The sequence below is a fragment of the Trachurus trachurus genome (assembly GCF_905171665.1).
Source record: "Trachurus trachurus genome assembly, chromosome: 11".
Taxonomy (NCBI): domain Eukaryota; kingdom Metazoa; phylum Chordata; class Actinopteri; order Carangiformes; family Carangidae; genus Trachurus; species Trachurus trachurus.
Genome location: NC_139904.1, coordinates 15,378,085 through 15,399,976, shown reverse-complemented (window position 1 = coordinate 15,399,976; position 21,892 = coordinate 15,378,085). Strand labels below are relative to the sequence as shown.

The following is a 21,892-nucleotide window of genomic DNA, read 5'->3' as shown; positions in this document are numbered from 1 at the left end:
CAGGAGATTTGATTCAGAGAGAACAAAAAAAAATCAAACCCCAGAGATGCCACAGGACAGCAGGTGCTGGGAGAGAAAAGGTATTAGCCACTGAAAAGTGTCTGTTTGCATATAGTATGCATAAGTATATTTCACACATTCATATTATAGTGACACTTTGTGATATAAAATGATACAGGCAGATAATTCTGTGATCCAAGTGGACATGAAACAGTTTCAAATTGATTAACAGGTAAACAACAACAACATTAAAAAGTAAAACAGGTAAAACTATAAATTGTGCCTGTCTGGGACCGTTTAAGTTTTGTTGATGTCAGTAATTATAATCATAAAAGTGTTTGGTAGTTCTGAATATAAATATATGGTTAAAGCTCTGGATTAGTTCATTGCATGAATTATTCACAACTTAATAAATGACAGTTTAACTCTAAAAACACAATAAGTTTAACTTTAACTGCTTTGTTGTGGTTTGATCATATTTAAAAAACAAAAACAAAAAAACTAATATAGTAAAGGCCTTATACAGTACATATTTCTTCTAGTGTTTGCATTCTTTATACCAGCTTATTGCTTCATATATCTCACTTAGATTCATTTTACTGTGTCTAAGGAATTGTTCATACTGTACACAGATCACAGATACATTTACTCTTGCCAGTGTATTATTATTATTATTACTGGGTTTAGTGTCCTTTTTGTTATGATATTCACATCAGTTACTGTATAGTAGGTTTGGTTCACTCTGTACATCCCATAGTATCATTCATTCATCTTTATATTTATTAGTTTGAGCCTACTGTTTTTTTTGTATTCCCTGGTTAGTTGAATCAGTACTGATATAAAGTCTCTTTGTCTCTGTGCACAGAAAGTGGGAACAGAAAATAAACAAATAGTTGGATGCAAATGTAAAAGCTAATGGAGAATATCATTGTTTTGATTTTGTGTGATGTGTGTTGCGTCAGTTTAGCATATGCAACATATTTCTTCTGACAAACCTGTAATAAGGCACCTCGCTTACTGCCCCAACCACTACATCTCTATAAAAGCAGATGGGTTGGCAGTGAGTGCCGGCTTGCCAAGGTCAACCCCGGGGTACTCGGAGATATCGGCGCCTGTGAGGCGGCACTTTTATCCACAGCCAAGACTCACGCTGCTCCCTGGAGCTCTGCCTCTCTTCCCCATGCCACCCCTTCTGTCCCCTCTGGATCTGCGGGCTTAGCTAACTCAACCGTGTAAGCACATCTCCCCCACCGCTGGAACCAGCCTCCGTCGGGGCCCTCGCTTGCTTTGCCACACAGCACGCACCAGGCACGCACCGCCAGTTCCACTGGAAGCCAGACAGACGCTCATGGAGAAATCCCCCCGCAACCACCCTCCAGTGCTCTCAACCCTTTCCCAAACCAGCATGCTGGTTTTACCTCAGAGGCTCGGTGCCAGTCATGTCACAGTCGAGCCCTAAACCGCCCGAGCTCCCACGTTCCACTGACTCCTGTCTGTTGCATTTCGGGGGCGGAGGGGGGTGGGAGGCCTCGTTCAACCTGATCAGGGTTTTTGAAGCTGGAGCGCTAAATGACCCTCTTAATGTCACTGGGGAGAAAAATGGGCAATCTCTCAATTTGGCATGAGCCGGTCTGTTGCAGCAAGGCAAGAACTTGATAGAGTGTGGAGGTTTTAAGCGGCAGGAAACCTGGTGACCTTTCCCTGTTTTCTGACGCGCTGACTCGATTGCCCTTTTGAAAATGCTAATACCTAATGGTTCTCTAGAAAACAGGTCCTCCGAGAAGGCCCTTGGCATGTCAAATAAAAAGGGGTGGAAGAAGACCACAAGCAGTGTGTGTGTGTTCAGAGGGCACTGTGTCAAGTTTCAGGGTTAAAGCTCTGTGTAATGTGAAGCTGTCTGCATTCATTACAGACAGTGTTTCCTCATGGCGGAGCAAGTTTTCGGCAACATCGGAAATCACTTCCAACACCCAATTAAGCTCACGCATGAGACAACGCTGAACCGCTCTCAAAAATTCAACATCTGAAGAGGCCATTTAGGATTTTATAGAACAGTTATAAAATTGCTATACGCCTGTGCTTTATGATAAAGTTAGCTTCATTTTTTCCTCTAAAGCAGCATTTATTTCTCTCCTCGTAGCACCTGGCTAAACATACACACATGGCACATCGCAGCTTCGTGTCTTGAGTTCTGCCAAAAAAAAAAAAAAAAGCACACACCCACATAAAGAGCAACTTAATTATCTCCGATTTTATATATCAATGGGCCAGAGAGGTGTGCAAAAGACGACAGAAAGCATAATTATCTTAATGGAAGACTGAGATGCATGCCCTTTGTAACACAAGCACCTCTTAACAGCCAAATCAATAGCGCACTATGGCTGTGCCCTCAGCCCAGGAGTGGATCACCTCCATCTCCACTATCGAGCACTGATGATCATAATAAGCTGCTTTGATGCAATTCACATCGCCACAAATAATGAGGCATCCTCGATTGAGAGATCACTATTACTTTTTCCATCTCTCTCCCCTCCTCGCTGGCTCTCAGCAAAGTTCAACATTAATGTAGCTTAACAAGTTTCTCTTCTGAACCTCCCCTGGGGTTTTAAAACCCCGCTCCATCGTTTACTTTCTCCCTCTCTCTTCTCTCCTCCGGCAGTTTGAGTGGCATTTTTTTTAGAAGATTAATCAACATTTGGGAAAAAAGAAAAAAAGAAAGAAAGAAAAAAAATCACAGCGTCATGAAAAACCTCAGCCCGACAGAGTGATAAAGACGGAAATAGAACAATAGGATTTGATGACCGCTGCTGCACAAGTGTCGCCCCTGTTGATTATCAGCTCATCAAAGAGCACAGAACAAGAAACAAGGAGGACGATTTCTTCCAAGATGCCTGCCATCCACATCTAGGGGGATATTCGACTTAAAAACTAATGTAGCACAACACAAAGTCCCTGGTGAGGCTTGTATAACTCTATATATAAGAGCAAGTCGGCTGCGTGTCACAGCCATGAACAAGTAACACTGATTGCTCGGCTCATTACTCCTCCTCACTGGACTACTGACTAACAATACTCCTCTGAGGCTTCGCACTTGGCCTTTGTACAAGTGCTTACAGCGCTGTGTGGCTTGCTGAAACAGCCCTCTGAGCCAGAACAGGGGGATTTAAATAGAGGGAGATATGGCTTCATGACTCTCAGCTGGGGCGGCTGTCAGTCAGGTCGGCCTGAATCTTTACATGATCAGGGAAAGGCCGGAGACCACATGACATTTGGCTGACGTGTCTGCAGGACGAGGTCGATTTATGTGTTGCACTCTCTAACTTCATCACGATTATAATGTTTTCTATTGAACTGAATTATTATTTTTGGGCTTTTAGTTGAGAGAGAGAGACAGGAAATGGGAAGGCAGAGAGGGGGAATGACATGCAGGAAAGGGCTGCCAGATGCAGGATTCGAACCAGGGCCGCCTGCAGTGAGGAGTCAGACTGTAGCCTCAACATGAACATGAACTGAATCATTTTTCCAACAGTTTCACGCTCCAACAGATACATTTCTGTGCTAGTGTGGAAATTTTACCCAAATTACTTTTCCTAAACCTAACCAAGTCCTGACAGGAATTATAGTAACCATGGAGACAATGGGCAACCCGCTGTCGTTAGTTACATTCACATGTTTATTAACCTGTTTAGTAACCATGACAACCAAGGTCTGGTACATGTGACACCATAGGGGGCTCTGATTCAGGCGGGAGTAAGACCTCGACCCTTCAACGAGGCATTTCATGAAAATTTGACTTTGCTGTCAATTTACTTAAATCAACGTCACACAATACATTTTACAAAAGGGAAAACTAACTATAACCTTTATTTAACCAGGTTTGCCCCATTGAGATCCAAGATCTCTTTTGCAAGAAAGACCTGGCCAAGAATGGCAGCACATAAAGAAATACACAACAGGTTCCTAGACACTAATCTTACAAAGACATTACTCCTGGGAAAAAAAGGTTGTGGTGGCTGCCTTGTCTTTAGCAGTCTCCAGTTGGCTCAGACTACGAGCAGAAAATGAGCATTTAATGGAAATGTAATTATATGTTTTTCTAGGGGTTGAAATGTACTAATGGAGCAGCTGATAACAGTATAGAAGGAAACAGACGTCAAGCTGTCAGTAAGAACTGAGCTATGTTTTGTTGAAAAGGTTTTTACATTCTGACTTTTTCCCTTAATGGCCTTTTGATTACTATATTTTCCATATGCAACAGGATCGCTTAAAACAGCACAGACAGACCAACATGGCTGCTTTTTAAAGTGCAATCTTCACTGGTTGCAGTCTGACATTTGGATTCACAGGAGCAAAGTGCAACCTCAGTACTGGCATCTTGTCTTTGTCCACCTACGACCCCGCACTCATCTACAGCTATGAATGAAAGACACTGAAAATGTTTCATTTCAGCCCAGCCATTTGCCATCTGTCCTCACTGTCACTCCCTCTGTAACACACACACAAACACACAAACACACACACACATCCATCAGCCACATGCCAGCCAGTAGGGCAATTATTCAAACTGCTAATTAGGTCAGTCAGCTCCTTCGGCCCTGCAGGCGGAGGTTTGTGCAAGATGGTCAGGTCTGACACAGTGACCTCACGACGGCTCGCCTGGGCATCGCTGGCTGGGATTGATCCAGAGCCAAGAGGACGAGTGACCTGCCGCATCACTTGGACTCATGATTGAAATCCTGAGCATCAAGCACATAGGCCTTCTGGGCGTCTTGCCATGTGTCTCTGTGATCCTGTACTCTGCGGATATGAGACGACCACGAGCGAAGTCCCTTTTCGAGGCGGCTAAACAGGGTTTTGTTTTTCGCTCAGTAGACAAACCTTGAAACGACTGATCTGGTGTAGGGAGATAAACACGCACCATTCATAAACATCTGTGCAGAGGTTTCCTTGGGCTGTGGTTGATGGGAATTTGCAAATAGTTCTTAGCTTTTACTTAAAAACGCATAAAGCACCAGAGTGCTGCTGCTGCAACAAAGACTCATAATGCCCTCTTAGTTTTTGAATAATCTCAATACTGTGGTCAATCTGATTTGAATGAAACACATTCAACACTGTCTCCAGCTGTTTTTGTTGGTAGACCCTTCAAATGAAGCAGTGTCCTCTTGTGACCACTTGTCCCTGACTGCATGGGTGAGAAATGACGGTAGCTATAAGCCGCCCAGACATCAAAGAAACCAGATGAAAGCTGCACACTCAACCCCAGTGCAATCATTTTATTTTTGAATTGTGTGAATAAACATTTGTCCACATTCTGCCTTTTTCAGGGTTTATGCAGAATTTAATCAGCTCTTCGAGTGTGCAGCTCCCTCCGAATTTCTTCATGTCATATTAGAGGAGCTATGTAAGATTCTTACCTTTAATTAAGTTTAAATTATTAATTCATTAAACAGCTTCAGAGTAATTGTGATGGTTAAATGACATGTTACTTGTTACCGGGAGAATGGAGGCTCTCTTCCTTCCACCTAGGGTCTCTTGGCCCGAAAACCAAGCTTGCAAGATCAGCACCTCCGACCCGGTGTCCCAGCTCTCGTCTCCGCAGCACCACGACACGTAACCCGCAATCTCTTCTTTAAAACACATAAGACTACACAAATACACACATCCTAACATGTACATGATATATAATTTTATCCACCGCTCCATGGATTGCCTTCTTGTCAGCTTTGTTGTAAACAAATGCACACGGCTGGGAGGAGGGTTAGCAGGGCAGTGAAAAAGCGCCCGGACTTGCTTAGTTCCCCTTAATAAATTCCAGAGGCTCATGGAGGACGGATGAATGACTTACAGTAGTAACTGACTTGAAGAAAGAAATCTGTTTATATATTGTTGAGTGAAAAAAATGGCAGCAGGTAAAACCGATCAAGGTCTTCTTACTGGTTTGTTCCGGTGTTTGACAGCCGCTCAGCCTTCAAAGCCAGCGTTGTCAAAGAAGTTCTGGATGATAGAAAGTTTGAACATTTACATTTCACATTGTTTTGCCTGATAAGTGGAAAGTTAGTGTTCTGGTACTTTCAATTTATTCTGCAGCCCTGGGCGAATTCCACCGTTGACCTGTGTTGGTATATTCAGAGCAGATGAACAATAACGTTCACTGTGAAAAGGAGAGTACAGAGTGATATAATGCATAATGAATGTGTGAAATCGCTGAGGCTGAGCTACAGTAACTTGCTCCGTGCAGAGCACTTAGTGAACAGCACTGTACAGTAGACTGGTTATGAGTAATGGCCTATGAAGGCTTGTATATTGTAAAGGACACCGCAATTTGTTCCCTACCTGGCCATATATAAGCAATCAAAACATTACTTAACACCTCAGCGGATGTTAAACCTACTTTATCATCATAATGACATCGTTTTCATCCGTATCTCATTCTAACCTGCCATCCCCTAACTTGGAGCCACAATCCCGAGGCTGTGTAATTTTGTTTTTCCCTTCCTAAACGCGCACACGAGGAAAAGGTTGATGTCCATGCCAGGCCTTGCTCCAGTAGTGATTGTGACATTTCTCCTTCTCCCTCAGGGCTTTGCTGAACCCCCCTCCCTCCGCCTCTGCGCACCCTCTCATCCAAAATGCTCCAATTCCTCTGGAGCAATATCTTCTGCTCGCAGAGGAAAAGGTCACATGCTCCATTATTTCAAAGTGAACTTTCGACCTAACATTTACAGAGGAGGCAAAAAATAGCTGTGGATGTGAAGACGCAGCAGGGTTAGTGTGGCTGTATATTTTTGGATGAAGGATAGACGGATAGATGAGGCAGCATGTATAGGGATTACCATTGTTTGACAACACAGGGCTAAGTCTCTATATAGAGGGACGAGGGATAACAAGGCTGAGCGCGGTTAAGTGGTCGTGCATTGATCTGCGTGTTCCAGCTACATGTGCTGCACAAGCCATTATGGCATATTGCAGGTAATTTCTATGCTAATAATATCTGTTCTTATTGTGCATTATGGAGCCTGTACATGCAGTATACTGCCAACCCCTGAGGCTGTGATGGCAATGACTTAACACCGCCTTTTGACTCTGATTCACTCTGCCAGTGAGCTCTCCCTGCCACTGCAGCTCTACCTCCATAGCTTCTCATTAGAGCTGTGGGCAAGCACGGTGATGAGATGCAAAGTGATTTTTTTTTTCTCTTTTTGTTTTTCGCCGTTCAGGGTGCGTCATTAAGTTAGCAAAGTGACAATGAGAGGGAAGCTGTGTTTACTGCTTCTGTTGTCGCCTTCCTACCAGCCAATTACTGATCATTAAAAGATTTCAGCGGCACTAAATTTACTTATCAAGAGACGACGGCACCGAGTACGAGCGGAGAAGCAGAGAGGTTGAGGAGAGAAACAATCCTTTATGAATACATTGAGAGGCTTACTTAATTGCTTCCTCAGTCGATGCTCTTCCTGTGGTCAGCCCGGGCTGCTGATTTAAGCCTGGTTATTGACTCAGCTGTTGTTTGATTTGTTGTACAAAACCAATCCTCTGAGCTTCACTAAGAACGGAGCGAGGCGGAGTAAAACCTTTTAACCAGGTTGGGAAAAAAAGTGCACAATACAATAAACATCACCTCCTGTCTGCCTGATTTTGTCTTTTTTTTTCTTCTTACAACTCGTAGCTCTCAGCATGCCGTTAGGTCTGTCAATATGTGTTCTGCTTGCTCTTGTCAAATGTTATTGCATAAGGCTCATGTAGGCAGATTTTAATGCTGGCTGTCGTATAATGACGCACGTCTCTTAATTTCCAAGACACAGCTGCAGCGAACAAAACACTTGACAACAAGATTTTTAATTACGCACGTTGATTTGACATTAATTATCTATCTATCTATCTATCTATCTATCTATCTATCTATCTATCTATCTATCTATCTATCTATCTATCTATCTATCTATCTATCTATCTATCTATCTATCTATCTATCTATCTATCTATCTATCTATCTATCTTTCTATCTATCTAATCAGATTAGTTCACCTCTCTCCATCAGTAATGTAATATGACGGTGAAGGCTCCATATTTTCAAAGCATTCTTTGTTATTTCTTGTGTAAATAAAGGATCACAAGAGTAATTCTCTTCTATCATCGTCTGTGATTGAAGCCTCTCCTTCTGCTTCTGTTTGCATATTGAGCCATATCTAATATTCACCTCTAATACTAAAACAAAATAAAAAACAAAATCAGATTATCTCCAACTTCCTCTGTTTTTGATGTGGCATAAAAACAATCTCACTGTTGATCCGTTGTTTGCAGCATCTGCTCACTAATGACATTGCTACTACTACAGTATGTTCTTCCTCCTCTTCTTCTTCTTGAGGTGCACTAGAAACACTAATGTCCTCCACTGTTGTGGTTCAGCTTCCTGCAGGTTCTGTGCAGTGGAAAAATATTCCTTTCTCCCCCCGTAACAGTCATGCTAACAATTTTCTCCTCTTTTTGTTTGCTCATCAGACACATGCTGCTCGTCTCTTGTTTTCTCTCTCCTCTCCTCAATATTTCATGCCATTGAAAGTGCATCTATTCTTGGCATTCCCCATGCCCCACCACCTCCTGTCAAAACACAATTTTCCATCATCATTCGACACCCCTCCACCTTCTTAACACTCTCCCTGCCTCTCTGTCCTCCGAGCAGAGGCCATCATGTGCTCTGGGACGACCTTAGGTGCTCTAAATGGGCTCTGAGCCACAATTAGCTTTAGTTTAGAGTTTAAACCTGAAGGGAAAACATAAAACTGGCTATTCAGTCAAAACGCTGTACAACATACGTGGTAAATTTGCTCTTTGGAGAGTTTCAACTCAGCAAAGGCCAGAACCTGATTTACCTAATCTTGTGCATGGAAGCAAATGAGATCTAATACACCTGCTCCAGGGACATGTACTGTACATTAAGTCTTGATTTGGATTGCTGTAAATATTCCAGTGAAAGTCTGTTAAACCAAATTGCTTATCAAATGGTCAAACAGCATCTGAAAATGCCTGCTCACACCGTCGCTGTCTGGCATCAGAACTTTCTGTAACTTCCTAATATAATTTCCCTGCCAGGGATGAATAAAGTATTCTCTATTCTCTCTATTCTATTCTCTATATATGATTTATTTGTTAGTTTTGCTATTGCTGCCTAGCCTGTTGTGAGTTGTTCGTCACAAGCTTTTACAAATAGCCTCTTTCAAAAAGAATCAGTGTTTGCAGACTTCTTTCAAGCTCACGGTCACTTCAGTTCTTTACAGTATGCATATGTACGGTATGCTTCAAGTGTCTTTCAGAGCGGCTCCACTTTTACCTTCAGACTTGACTGGACAACTTATCACTTTGTTTAAAGCAGACCTGAGATTTAACTCCTTAGAGGGGACTTTGGTCACTTTTCCACTGTTTGGGTCTCTCTCCCCCTATAGTTTCGGAGTGCATATTTTCACTGTTGTAAAAACTTACCGCTAACCTTATTCGTTTTGGCCTTTTTGGCCTTGTACATTTGTTTTCAACGAAGCTGGCGAGAAGGCAATCCGTGGAGTGATGTCTACCGTTAACAAGAGATTATGGATTACTGGGCATGTTTGTGTTTTCTCACGAGACAAGAGCTGGGACACCGGGTCATAGGTTCTGGTTGGTAGGTTGGTTTTCAGCCAAGAGAACCTAGGTGGAAAGAAGAGAGCATCCATTCTCCCCGTAACAAATAACATGTCATTTAACCATCACAATTACTCCAAAGCTGTTCAATTAAGGTATAAATCTTGCATATAGGTTCTCTTTAAACAGTGGGTTCACACATTTTCAAATTTCTGAAAGCAACAGTAGTGAGGTGCCTGTGCATACAGTATATCTGTAATTGTTCCTCCTATTTGTTCTGTCTATTGAAAGTTCCCTTTCTGTTAATGAAGGACAAACTCCTCAGTCCCTCTGACGTCAATATAAGTCTTCAGACATCTGAGATCAGACAAGTGATTTAGTGTATGTTTTCCAAAGTTACACTCTGCAATCACAAAATTCTCTCTTTTTGTTACAATTCTTCCACTACAGCCAAATGGGAAACTCTGGGAAACATAAAGAGAACATACAGCATTCATTACACAATGTATAATAACATGCAGTTTCAGTAGGCAAATGGCTCTTAAACTACCCCAAGCTCACTTAGAAAACAAGACAAAGATCCTGTTGTGCGTTGTTTCGTGTTTGTTTTCCACACCCTCATGTGATGAACATATTTTGATTTATTAGGAAAGATCGTACCTTTAATCCATGACAAATCTCTCCCTAACGTTGTTGCTGCTGTTTCATTTCTATCTGTTCCTCTAAACTGATTGTCTTCGCAGTGCATCTCCTTGCCCCTCCAACTCTGTCCTTTCTGACCATTTACCAACACATCGCTCCCTTCCCCGAAGGCTCAGCCCTCATCCCAGCATCCATTTCCCAGTTCTCCCTTTTCATCACAGCCTTGACGCTGAGGAACATTGTTCTTGATTGCTTGGCAGATGCCATTATCCTGGGCTTATATCTTCACAATCACATTAGCCATTTGCACAGCTGGGTACTTACCGGAGCGAGGCAGGTTAAGCACCACACTCTGGGGGACAAAACGATGGAGGCCCACCTGGAGTTTGGGCCAGGCCTTTCCCCAGCACCACGCCATTACCAAAAACACAGTTGGCCTTTCTTCCATTTAGCTAATGTCTCCATGCCTCCCTCTCCATCTTCCCTGTATACACACTCCTCTGCATCTCTGTTTATACCTGTGTCTTCTTTAACCTTCACTACCTGTGCCTTGGTTCCTGCACTGTCATTTCTTGCCTCCAATCTGTCCGTGCCCCAGGGCTTTCTCTGTTTTTATCCCCTCTTCCTCTCACACTCTGTAACTTTTTGTCCCTTTCTCTCTCTCTCTTTTTATCCCTCCCACAATTTATCACTCTGCTAGAGTTAAGGGACTGCAAAATGCAGATTCACACCAAAAGGAAGAAGTGAAGAAAGAAGGATGAGTGAGGCTGCTGAGGTGACTAGTGTCTCTAGAGCTGAGCTGGTGTGGCAGGCCAGCGATACATCTCTACATGCTCTTTCTTTCACACAGAGATTTTTTTTTATTCTTCTGTGTCTCAGAGTTCAAAAGGCTCCTGCTTCTGTTGTTATTTTTTACCACACTTAGTTTATATTCAAAGTCTGACATTTCACTTGATTAACTGATTAATCAAATAAATCGTTGTTTACTGACACCGCCACTGGACATTAAACTCAATCGAGACAACCTCATTTTAATCCATTAACATTAAAGCTGAGATAACTCCAGAATGAGACATCAGGCAAAGAGGAGCAGATGGGTGTAGGAAATTAGAGATATAGCTCAGATAGAGGCCAGGAGGAAGAATAAAGAAATCCCACTCAGGGAGAAAGCAACACATTTTCTCCTGGAATATTGCTTACACCGGGGAAGGAGCCGGTTAGGAAATCAATAGGAAGGCAACAAGGATATATGAAAGTGTTGGAGCTGATTGATGATAACAAATTATCTGAATAATCAATATGCCCATAGATGCTGTTCATGAATTAATCACAAACAAAACAAAACAAAAAATAAGAGAGCAGGGAGTCAATGCAACAAGCCGTAGTTACTGTTCCTACACTGTGTACCCGCAGGAGCAGTAGTGCAGCTGCAGAGGCTGCAGGAAGCAATAAGCATAAACAGTGCATCACATGGCACCAAGTGGAAAGAACAAATATGTTCAATAACTTATGATACTGGGAAGCTTCCCTCGGTCACATGTTCAGGATACACACTCGTACACACACACAAAGCGCATCATAAATATGCATTTGTGCCGCCGCTGTTTGAGGTGGGTCCACGAAACATATTAAATGTCGCTCTCCATATTTTCATCTTGGCTTGCGATGGCAGTGCGTGGTTGGCACGTGCGACAGAAGAGAGAGAGATCATCAGTTTATAAAGAAATGGAAGAATGTGCGGCTCATATGCAGCACTTTCCCTCCCGAGCGCGAGGCGACAAAAGGATGACAAATGCTAGAGTGAATCGAGGTGAGTGATCCAGTGGAGCTGCACAGATAGGTGGTGGGACAGAGAGAGGCAGAGATGGGGGTTGGTGGTGGAGGTGGTGGGGTAGTGATGGCACTTGTTCTTTCATCCGCCCCTTTACTCCAGTCGCCACGGCAACATGCCTGGAGGGCACTCAAGAGAGGCGTCATCACTGACAAAAACAACAGAGAAGGCAGAGAGTGAGTGAGAGCAAATGAGAACAAACTAGACAGACTTTTGTGTATGAATGAGAGCTTAAGAGAGCGGGCGGCAGATCTACAGCTGACTCCGGCTATAACTGCTGCTCACTCAAACAAGTCGCAGTGTTTGACCTTCAGGGACTCGGCTAAGAAGTGTAATGAACATTCATTCATCATCGGAGGTCATGCAGATTAATGTTTCGGCTCCCCACAAGCTGAAGTTTCACCAACAGCGTCGATGGCCACGTTTATGGGTGTGAATATCACTGATATCCCCCTCCCACCACCAAAAAGGACACTATTATGAGATAAGAAATTGGCAGAGTTAATCAAACCGAGGCTAATGCCTAATATTTGGAATTAACGGAGCCATTAATACTGCGGGCTGCCGTTGGGCTAGATAGAGTGGTTAAACCACTACCGGCGAAATTAAACAGGTTAATTAAAGTCTCCAAATTTTTATACAGTGCCCCTTTTACTGTTACACACACACACACGCACACACATACACTTACACACACACAGATCCAATTACTCATATACACGTATATTACTGTACTCATAATGGCCTTCTACCAACTGTATTAAGTTCATAATATTAATCCTAGTTCTCACCTCAGCCCACTGAATTGTGAATCTAATACAATCTTATTTCTCAAAAATCTCTCACCTCAAAGACTTTGGTATATGTATAAATTGTTTCTACCAACAAAACAAATAAGTGAATAAGTGAATAAAATGTCACAAACACTTTTGTACAATAAGTTTCTGTTGTCTGGCAACCAGAGTGAGCCTGTGAGCAGGTGGAGTATCACAGTTACAATCAGGTGACAAATTAAAGAAAACAATGATAAAAAAAATAATGAAATACTTTCATCGTGGGTCACTGAACAGTTTGGTGATTATGGAGATGAAGTGAATCATATGCTGAAGCACCTGAAGGAGATTTGGGACACATTGAGCCGTGACCCGTGATGTGAACAAGACAGGGTGTTGGATCCTGACCAATCATATCTGTTGGTTTTTCCTTTATAGCTTGTCACCCATTTGGAAGCCGTTTGATACAAACAGCTGTGCGATACAAACAGCTTCCATTTTTTTCCCCTCTGTGTTGACATAAATCTGAACAGTGTGCTCCTCATTAAGCATGATAATGATTAAATATCTGATAATGAGTCATCTCACAGCCACTGACTGAGGATTTTAGTCTTTTAGCGTGTTCCAGGCTTAATCCCACGGTGCAGTAAACCCTGAACTCCTGCTGCATTTTTAAACATCTTTTAAGGGTTGTGAGAGTTAATTTGCATAAACTAAATCTATTCCAACTCTTACCTTCACTTCAAATTCAAACAAACCTCATTAAAAGCACAAACTTCACTCAACTGAACACAGACTGTTCACCCTGAACTGTTATAGTATCTATTACTCAGGCCATAGTGCACTTTTTAAAAATGTTTTTAAATCATTATAGTTTCATTCTATTCGTAATAAAATAAAGGGGTAAAAATACAAAGTAAGAATGTAATTGCATGGTTTAATCGCACATGACAATAAACCTCCTGGACTTGATCTAAACCTAACCTGTTTCAGCTCTAAACACGACATTAACACTGCAGCCAGAACATGATCACGACACCCCCCTCCCCTCTTAATTAATTGGTGAGCATTTGCTCCACAGTGTGATTGAAACACACACACACAGAGCGTTTGGAGGGGGCGGGGCCGCTCAGTAGATGGACATGTGAGCGCATCTCGGCCATCAGAGGGCGGGTTTGTAGCGTTGTGTGCGCAGCGTGTGGCTCCTGCTCCTGCTGCCGCCGCCGCCGCCGCTGCTGCTGTTACTGCTGTTACTGCTGCTGCTGCTGGTGATGTTGATGATGATGATGATGATGATGATGATGATGAGGAGGAGGAGGATGGTGATGGTGATGAGAGCAGCGGCAGGTACACACACCTTTCAGCGGAGATCCTGCGCCTTGGATGCGACTTTAAAGCTGCGTAAAGAACAAAAGCCGCCGAGCTCAGCTGTCAGTGTTGAATGTGATCGCCTGCCTTGCCTTATCGTTAGTAGTAATACCGCGGGTGTCGTTGCTCTTTGGTGAAAGCAAGCAGACTTGGCAAACAAAAGGAGGAGTGACTAGAAAGTGCGCAGCCCGGTACGCGGAACAAGTCCTGATCAGATTTGGCACAGGCGCAGGTGCCCAAATGGGTCTCGTCGCGATGGGATTTGAGTTGAAGAACACGTAATCACCCAGAAGTCACCCTGATTCAACCCGTTGTTAAGGTAACTGGGAACTTGAAAAGGCGTCTTTTTTTTTCTTCTTCTTCTGACCGCTGGGATGTTGTGAGCCACACGTCGCCTGGGACAGAAGGAAGGAAGGAAGGAAGGAGCGGGGGACGCAGAAGGAAAAAAGAGAGAGAGCGAGAGGGGGAACCAGGTCGCTGGACGAGCACCGGAGGGATTATGGCTCTCGCAACGTTTTCTCTCAGCCTCATCACGCTGGCGCTTACAAACTTGCACCTGTCGAGAGCCAGCAACCGGCATGCGGTGTACTGGAACAGCTCAAACCTACTGTAAGTGGCTTTCTGCGGTCCTAACACTGCTCTGTTCCCTGTTCACTACAGATTTAACTTGGTGCTTGATGCGCACCTGTGCTGCTAACTTCATGGTCATCCTCTGCAGACCTCCACAGCATGAAGCCATTGAACCGCCTCTGAGATATTATATATAGAGTGTATATATATATGAAATGTCAAGAATGAGCCAGTTAATCCTCCAGTTTTAAGATGAGACATGAGATAGTTAACAGACTGTGTCCAGCGGTAAACAACTGTTTCAGCGTTTTAAACCTCGGTCTCTTCCACCGGAGTACAGTAAAGGTGCACGTCCAGATGGAGACGGTCTCTCCACGGTGTTTCCCTCTCTCTCTCCAGCATAGTCCTGCAGAGTGCAGAGTGCTGCTCACTGTATAAATATTTCATTTCTATCTTCACATTTAGTCCATCTACTGCTTCACAGTAATGACTCATTTAAGCAAGCAGTCATCTTTTCATTTAGCTGCTGTCAGGTCTGTGTTGGCTATTATCCTACAGTACCTGCTGCCTTACTGTGCAGCACAGATGCATAATTCATACACACAGCTCAAAACTTCCATAAATCTGCATGTGTGTGTATGTGTGTATATGTGTGTGTGTGTGTGTGTACATTCACTATATACTATATAAAAATGCTTGCTCTACACACACATACACACAGGGATTAATGTATTCACACACACACACACACACACACACACACACACACACACACACACACACACACACACACACACACACACACACACACACACACACACACACACACACACACACACACACACACACACACATACATTCTGAGCCTATATCCTTGGACTCTGATTCCTCCTACAACAGTAAGGTTGCTTACCTCAGGTAAGCTTCCCCAGGCTCTCCTATCTCTCTCTTTCTCCCTCCCTCCCTCTACCTGTGAGCTATAAAGCCAGCTTGCTGTGGGGCAGAGATCGATGTGGATTCTACCGCCTTTGTCTTCTCATTAGGCAACAGTGAATCCATCTTTCTCACATTCTTTTATCTCCTCTCCTCACACAACCTCCCTCTTTGCCCCCGCCCCCTCCTCCCCAAACCTCCTCCACCACCACCTCCTCCTATCTGTGTTCCTCCTCTGTCCATTTGTATTCACCTCAGACTCGGGTCTCTCCTATCGCCTCTCTCTATCTCATACTTGGTTATTTTCTCCTCTCTCTTATTTTTCTGCTGTGTCTCACCAGTCAGCCTGTCCCCCTCAATTCCCCTTTTTTTCTGCATCTCATTACCGACCTCCCTCCCATCTGCTCGGGTTCCTCGTTCACCTCCCGAGCTCTCAGCTGAGAGCACACACATGCAGTAGATGATTAGAATTAGAAATTGTGTGGGGGAAAAAAAGTTATTTGAACGTATGTAGTTGTGGGATAATTCAAATATTTGAAGGTTTCCATGAGTCAAACAGTGAGGAAACTGCTGTAAAAGCTGATGGGGAACAGTCAAGGTGGTGCTGCAGCCCTGTCACTCCCTCATTAATGTTAATGTGTAAGTGGCACAGGCACATTCACAACTATTTTAGATTTATGAGCGCAGTTAATCGCGTCAGTGTGACATGAATAGTGAAAAGGTATATTAACAGACCTTCGCTGCATCTAAGTGCTGTAAAAGTTCACAGGTTTTTGAATGTCATAATCAGTATTAGTCCAATCTATCAGTTTTAATTAGTCTTCCTGCGTGTGCTAAAATGATTTTCACAGCATGGGGAAGGCTTCTCTGTGTAGTCATTCATTACAGTGTTAGCACATTTTGGCGGCTTTAAAGTGACATTTATGTGTTAAAATGACAAATATGTGTTCATATTAATGAATTCAGAAAACTGTGTGTGGGGGAGAGAGGGAGAGGGAGTGGAGAGTGAGACAAATGCAGGTGTGGGTCTACATGGCTGCGTGTGCAAAACCTCCACATCAAGATACAAATCTCTAAAATAAAATAATGCAAAAATTGACCCAGTTTGCAGGTAGAAGACAAATCCTCAGAGGCTATGGGCAAGAATACTGATGGCCATCAGGCTTTAAAAGGCCTTAGGCTCAAGGCCACTTGTCCACCACTCTGTCTACATGCATAGAGAACAAGCTGAAGGCCTCACTTGTTCTAGATGCAGCTCCTTCCCTCATGCAGCTTCTTGAGACGAGCTCATCGGGGAGCAGGAGGAAATAAAGGCTGCAACAGCGCTAAAAAACCAGAGGCCTTTGGGGCCAGAGTCAAGTTGAGGCCTTAATGTTTTACCCCTGAGCGCAGCATTCAGTGCAGATGGTTACGGCACAGCTGCAAGAAATGGGATCACTCGGTGGCAAAGCTGTTTGTGCCACAGCCGTGAAAAAGGCTTTTTATGATCACGCTCAGCTAGAAATATCTTGCTCTGGTGTATTGACCATCAAGGGGAGATTCCTCACATAGCTGATACAGTAATGCTGTGCTCTTTGATTCTTTTCACAGTTTCTCTGAGGTAAACAACATCAGACAATTCATTATAGCGTTTTCCCATCGCCGCGGACAATTTGAGACGAGATGTCTCGATTATGGAAACCCAAAAGAAATAGCCCAGAGTGCTTTGATTACCGCCCGAGTCCGTCATGACCGCACTACCCCCCCATTAGAAAGTGTTGCTCTCAGCTTCCGCTCACAGCGGTGTGCCTGGCCAACTCGTTACAGATGTCCCTGCTAATGGCTGACTGAGGCAGGAAAAAACACACACGCAGGCCATTAAATCATCTCGCATCTGAGGCCATCTGCCAATTAGAGGGGGGAGATGTGGAACATCTTGAGAGCACGCGGGAGCAGCGGTGCACTGCGGTAGCCTCGCCTACCCACGGGCTGCGTCCCGTGCTCCTGCCACCTCTTCCCATCAGGTGTTTGGCCTCAGTGGTTAGACAGGCCACATCTCCATAATTGGACACCCCATGTCAGCATGATCAAAACAATAGCGCATTTTTTCACTCTCCCACTCCCTCCCTTAGTCACACAGTGTCTCCTCTAATGTTTATAACTTAGCAGGACACCGTAGCAAAAATCTCTGCGCTGGCGTGGGAAGGAATAGCAGGGAATTGAGTTTGAAAATGTGCCACACATCTCCTGCCTAAATCACCATTCCCTCGCCCGCTCAGCAAGATGAAAGTCTTCTTTCACTGTTTGTGGCTGATCCCCAGTCGGATGCAGCTCCCTGCGTCTCGTGCTGCATATTACGACCCTGATTTGGACGTGAAATGGTGTCTGTCAGGTCCCGAGACCACATGAAGAAAAAACAGCCCAAATCCTCAGCACACCATATCTGGTGCCACAAAAATAAATTATCACCTTGACAAATGGGTGGATGTGGGTGTGTGCAGACCCAGCTCGACTCGGAGGTTGTTCCCCGAGGAGCAGAGGAGAACCCTGACACTTGTGCAGGGAAAAAAGTTGGATATTCAGTTGCACCTAAAGAAAGACAGGAGGGAGTGAGTGATGGAGAAAGTGATGGGGTTGGAGAAATCTGAAAATAGATGCATGCAGGGAGAAATTGAGAGAAGGATGCAAAAGTGCAAAGGATATTAACTGTGGGTAAGAGGTGGACAGGATGAAGGGAGGACATGCAGGTTTGATGGAAAGTGAAGCTTCTTTAGGAGGAAGAAAGTGAGAGGAAGATTGACTGAGCTGGCCAGAAGTCAGGGAGGTTGGAGGAGAGCGTGGGCTTCACCGGATATGGAAGTTAGGTTATTTGGCCGAATGTGCTGTGGCTGCTGTTTTCTGAGAAGATGATATGCACAGGAGTTGATCCGTGCTAATGTGGACATAGGCTGGGTCATTCATGTGGACCAGTGCTCAGAGACAATAGCGCCCGCCATTCACCTGCCCCTCCGCCTTTGGGCAACACGGCAGCAGACTGAGCATACAGCAGACAAGCGGATTTACTACCTGATTACATGCATGTCCGACGTCCGCCTGCAGCTTCATCTCTGGGCTGCCTCCACGATTCTGCATACAAATGTATCTTATTCACTGGTATTCAATTTGTTCTTTCACATTCATTGTCCCACACAAGCGCCTCAAACAACATTAGATAGCGTGTAGTTTTCTTTCCCTGGTTGCAATTGTGTTAAATGAGAATGTGTGAATAACAGAGGTTGAAAAGGTAAATTGATCTTTTATACGTCTTAGAATTAAATTTCAGGTTTCCCTCTCTCCAGCTGTCACATCCATGGTTGTGAACAGGATAGTTTATATTCTTTATTTGACTTGAGAAATCCAGAAGTTTGATTAGCATCAGTGTTTAATGGAGATTTAACTTGACAGCATCACCTGGCTTCATTATGCGGCAGATCTGCAGTGTCGTCACAAAGCGTACTGGTCTGCTAAGTGGTGTCCTGTCCATTATTAGCTCCCTGGAATCTGCTATGAGTCGCATAAATGGACGGAGAAACACTGAAGGAATATTTAATGGTTCATATGGATCCAGGAATGGGAGTGCAGATCAATATATTTATATGGCATGGGAAGGTGAATGGACCCCGGCTGAACAAAAACACAACAAGGTTGCTTTCTGAGCAGCAATCAATCTGGGTGCATCTGGTGATCAATGTCCAAATGCATTTTTAATTTGATTTCACAGTATCAGTAAACTGCCATGAAGTGTCGGGAGCTCAGCTCGGGGAAGCTCGGATCAAGTATTGCCTTGAACAGCATGCTTGAGAATTGATTATTACAGGCTTGTCAGTCACTGCTATGGGTGTTCATGCTCCGTGGAGGCCTTAACTATATGACTGCACTAAACAAGGCCTTGGCATAGCGGCTTCAGAAAAAAACAAAAACATGAGGCTAAGCACAAGATGTAGTAAACAGATGCTTGAGTGTGTTTTGTCAGACCTAAACAAGCTAGGTTATGACCACAAGAGAAAAAGAAAAGAAAAGGATGTGACTGCAGAAGTCTGAGACTTAGACAAAATGTATGTTTTTCCTCCAAAAGATAAAACCAAAAGAAAAAGAGAATTTAGATATATTTATAGTACCTAACGATGTGTAAGTTATTCTTCCCCAAGGTAAAAAAAATAAGAGCATATTTCAGATTCAGCTTGCTTTCCATATTCAGTACTTGTTTTTGTAAAATGTCTCGCTGCTCATCTGCTTCACATTTTAAAGGAAACCCAGTCAAAAAAACATCCAGTATTTTGCATCGCTGAAGATTTGTTTTATTGGATTTGAGGTATTTAAGGAATTCTCCACTCACATACAGAAATGTATGTGAAAACAGCACAAATATATTTAGGTTCATACTGTGTTGTCGCTCTTCCTAAAAACCTGAATCCGGCTCTACGGTGCGCTGAACGTGGCTTAAATGAAAAGGTGGGTTTGGGGTGCAGAGAAAACCTCTGGAGGACAGACTTAGTCATTGTTGAACATTAGAGGTATGAACTGTGGAAAACGGTTAAAACTTTGATTGTAACTCAGTCACAATAAAGTCTTCCATCTTGGTGTTTCTACTTCTTTAACCTCTCCAGCTCCTCTGGAGGTCCAAAGCGCTTGAAGTCTGCTCAGCTTCATTATTATGAGGAATTGGCAGGTTTGGTGGGCCATTATAACCTGTTCCTGGGCTGTGATGGGAAGGTGCCATGGGACTCATCTATGAGCTACCCCAGGTGAGGGGGAGCGCTATACTTTTCTTCTGAGGAGTCCGAAGAAAAACATAGTTAGGCCCCTTCAAATGCCATCAAAAGCCATTTGCATTCCTTGCGCTCCAGGGTTATAAAAACTGCACTTAACTGGCAGTGGGAACCCACAGGAGATAGTCCTGATCCCAGACAGGTAGAACCAATTTCAGACTTAATGATTTGAATGCAAATTCTTTCTACAAAGAGGGCTTTCCAACTTCTGAATGGTAGCTCCACAGTACATTACACTGGGAGTCTGCACTGCAGTGCCAGTTACCCACTGGGAAATTACATTGCGGTTATGATGGAAATGGCTGCCATGTAGGAAAAAGATCAAAGCTGTTGATAGGTGGATGGTCACTGGCTGGAGTTTGATTATTCGGGAAATGGGCCTCGTTACGCTACATGGCCTGGAAAACGATATGGCAGCCACAGCAGTTGGTCAAAATAATTTGTTTTGTTATTGAAGCAGAAGGCCTCTTCTGAGGTACGGCAATTGAGGTGGTATTTTTTGCACTGACTGGCGCCCTCAGAGTTATCAGTGTCCCTTCATAAAAAAGGCAGCAAGTGAGGACACAGGTTTGTGCTCTGTCATATCTTGTTCTCTGTTCATTCCCTTCAGGTCCTGAGCCGTGACAGGTCTTCCCTGTAATGCTCTTGGGTGCTTAACAACAGTGGTGTGAGGAGAAGTGGAAAGTGTCCTCACAGCTTAGTGGATGATACGGCTCCAGTTTTCCTTTCATGCGAGGGCAATTTCAAATATGAGCTGCGTAATAATTAGGTATTCTGTTATAATTGAGATTTTTCCTATTGAAGATGTAATTATATGAAGGTCTGAGACCCTTTGGCAATCGCCGTGTCTGTAATGAGAATATTTGAGGAAAATTGAAATCTCTCTCTAGTGCTCTGTGCATCCAGAATGACTGAAAGTAATTTGACCCTTCAGCAGCAGCAGCCACCACCTTCAGTGGCTTAATGTATCCCTCTTATATTGTTAGAGGGAATATTTAAATCAGTACATCTTCAAGCGAAACTGTTCTATTACAAATATGATAGCAAAGTCTTTAGAGCTTGAAAGTGTGATGTAAGTGGATTGGATGGGAAGCTACCTACCAGCAAAAAAAAAATGAAAGTTATATTCTTCTGAGGTAGCTGGAGGGCTGTGCTGCTCAGAGGTTTTTTTTTTTTTTTTTTTTTTTACATTTGTAGGTATTAAAATAGTCTGGTCTGTTGAGGTGGCTACAGAGAGTGATGAAATATAACACATTTTTACACATTTCCTGAGCGATAAACAGGTTTGTCTGTTTATCGCTCCATCCAATGAGAGCAATAAACAGTCACGCTGAGCATTGAGTGCTCTTTAAAATTTATCACAGTAGGCTAATATG

At 43.5% G+C, this 21,892-nt stretch overlaps 1 protein-coding gene across 1 annotated transcript in view; it reads left to right on the top strand.

Moving 5' to 3' along the window:
• Nucleotides 1–14,725: 14,725 nt before the first annotated feature.
• The window catches only part of efna3a (ephrin-A3a), a gene marked incomplete at both ends in the record, with an annotated part of 56,600 nt that continues 49,433 nt past the window's right edge, over nt 14,726–21,892 (top strand). The window contains one exon of the mRNA XM_083981724.1: nt 14,726–14,835. Within this exon, the coding sequence (XP_083837850.1) occupies nt 14,726–14,835 (110 nt within the window). The remainder of the gene's footprint in view (nt 14,836–21,892) is intronic.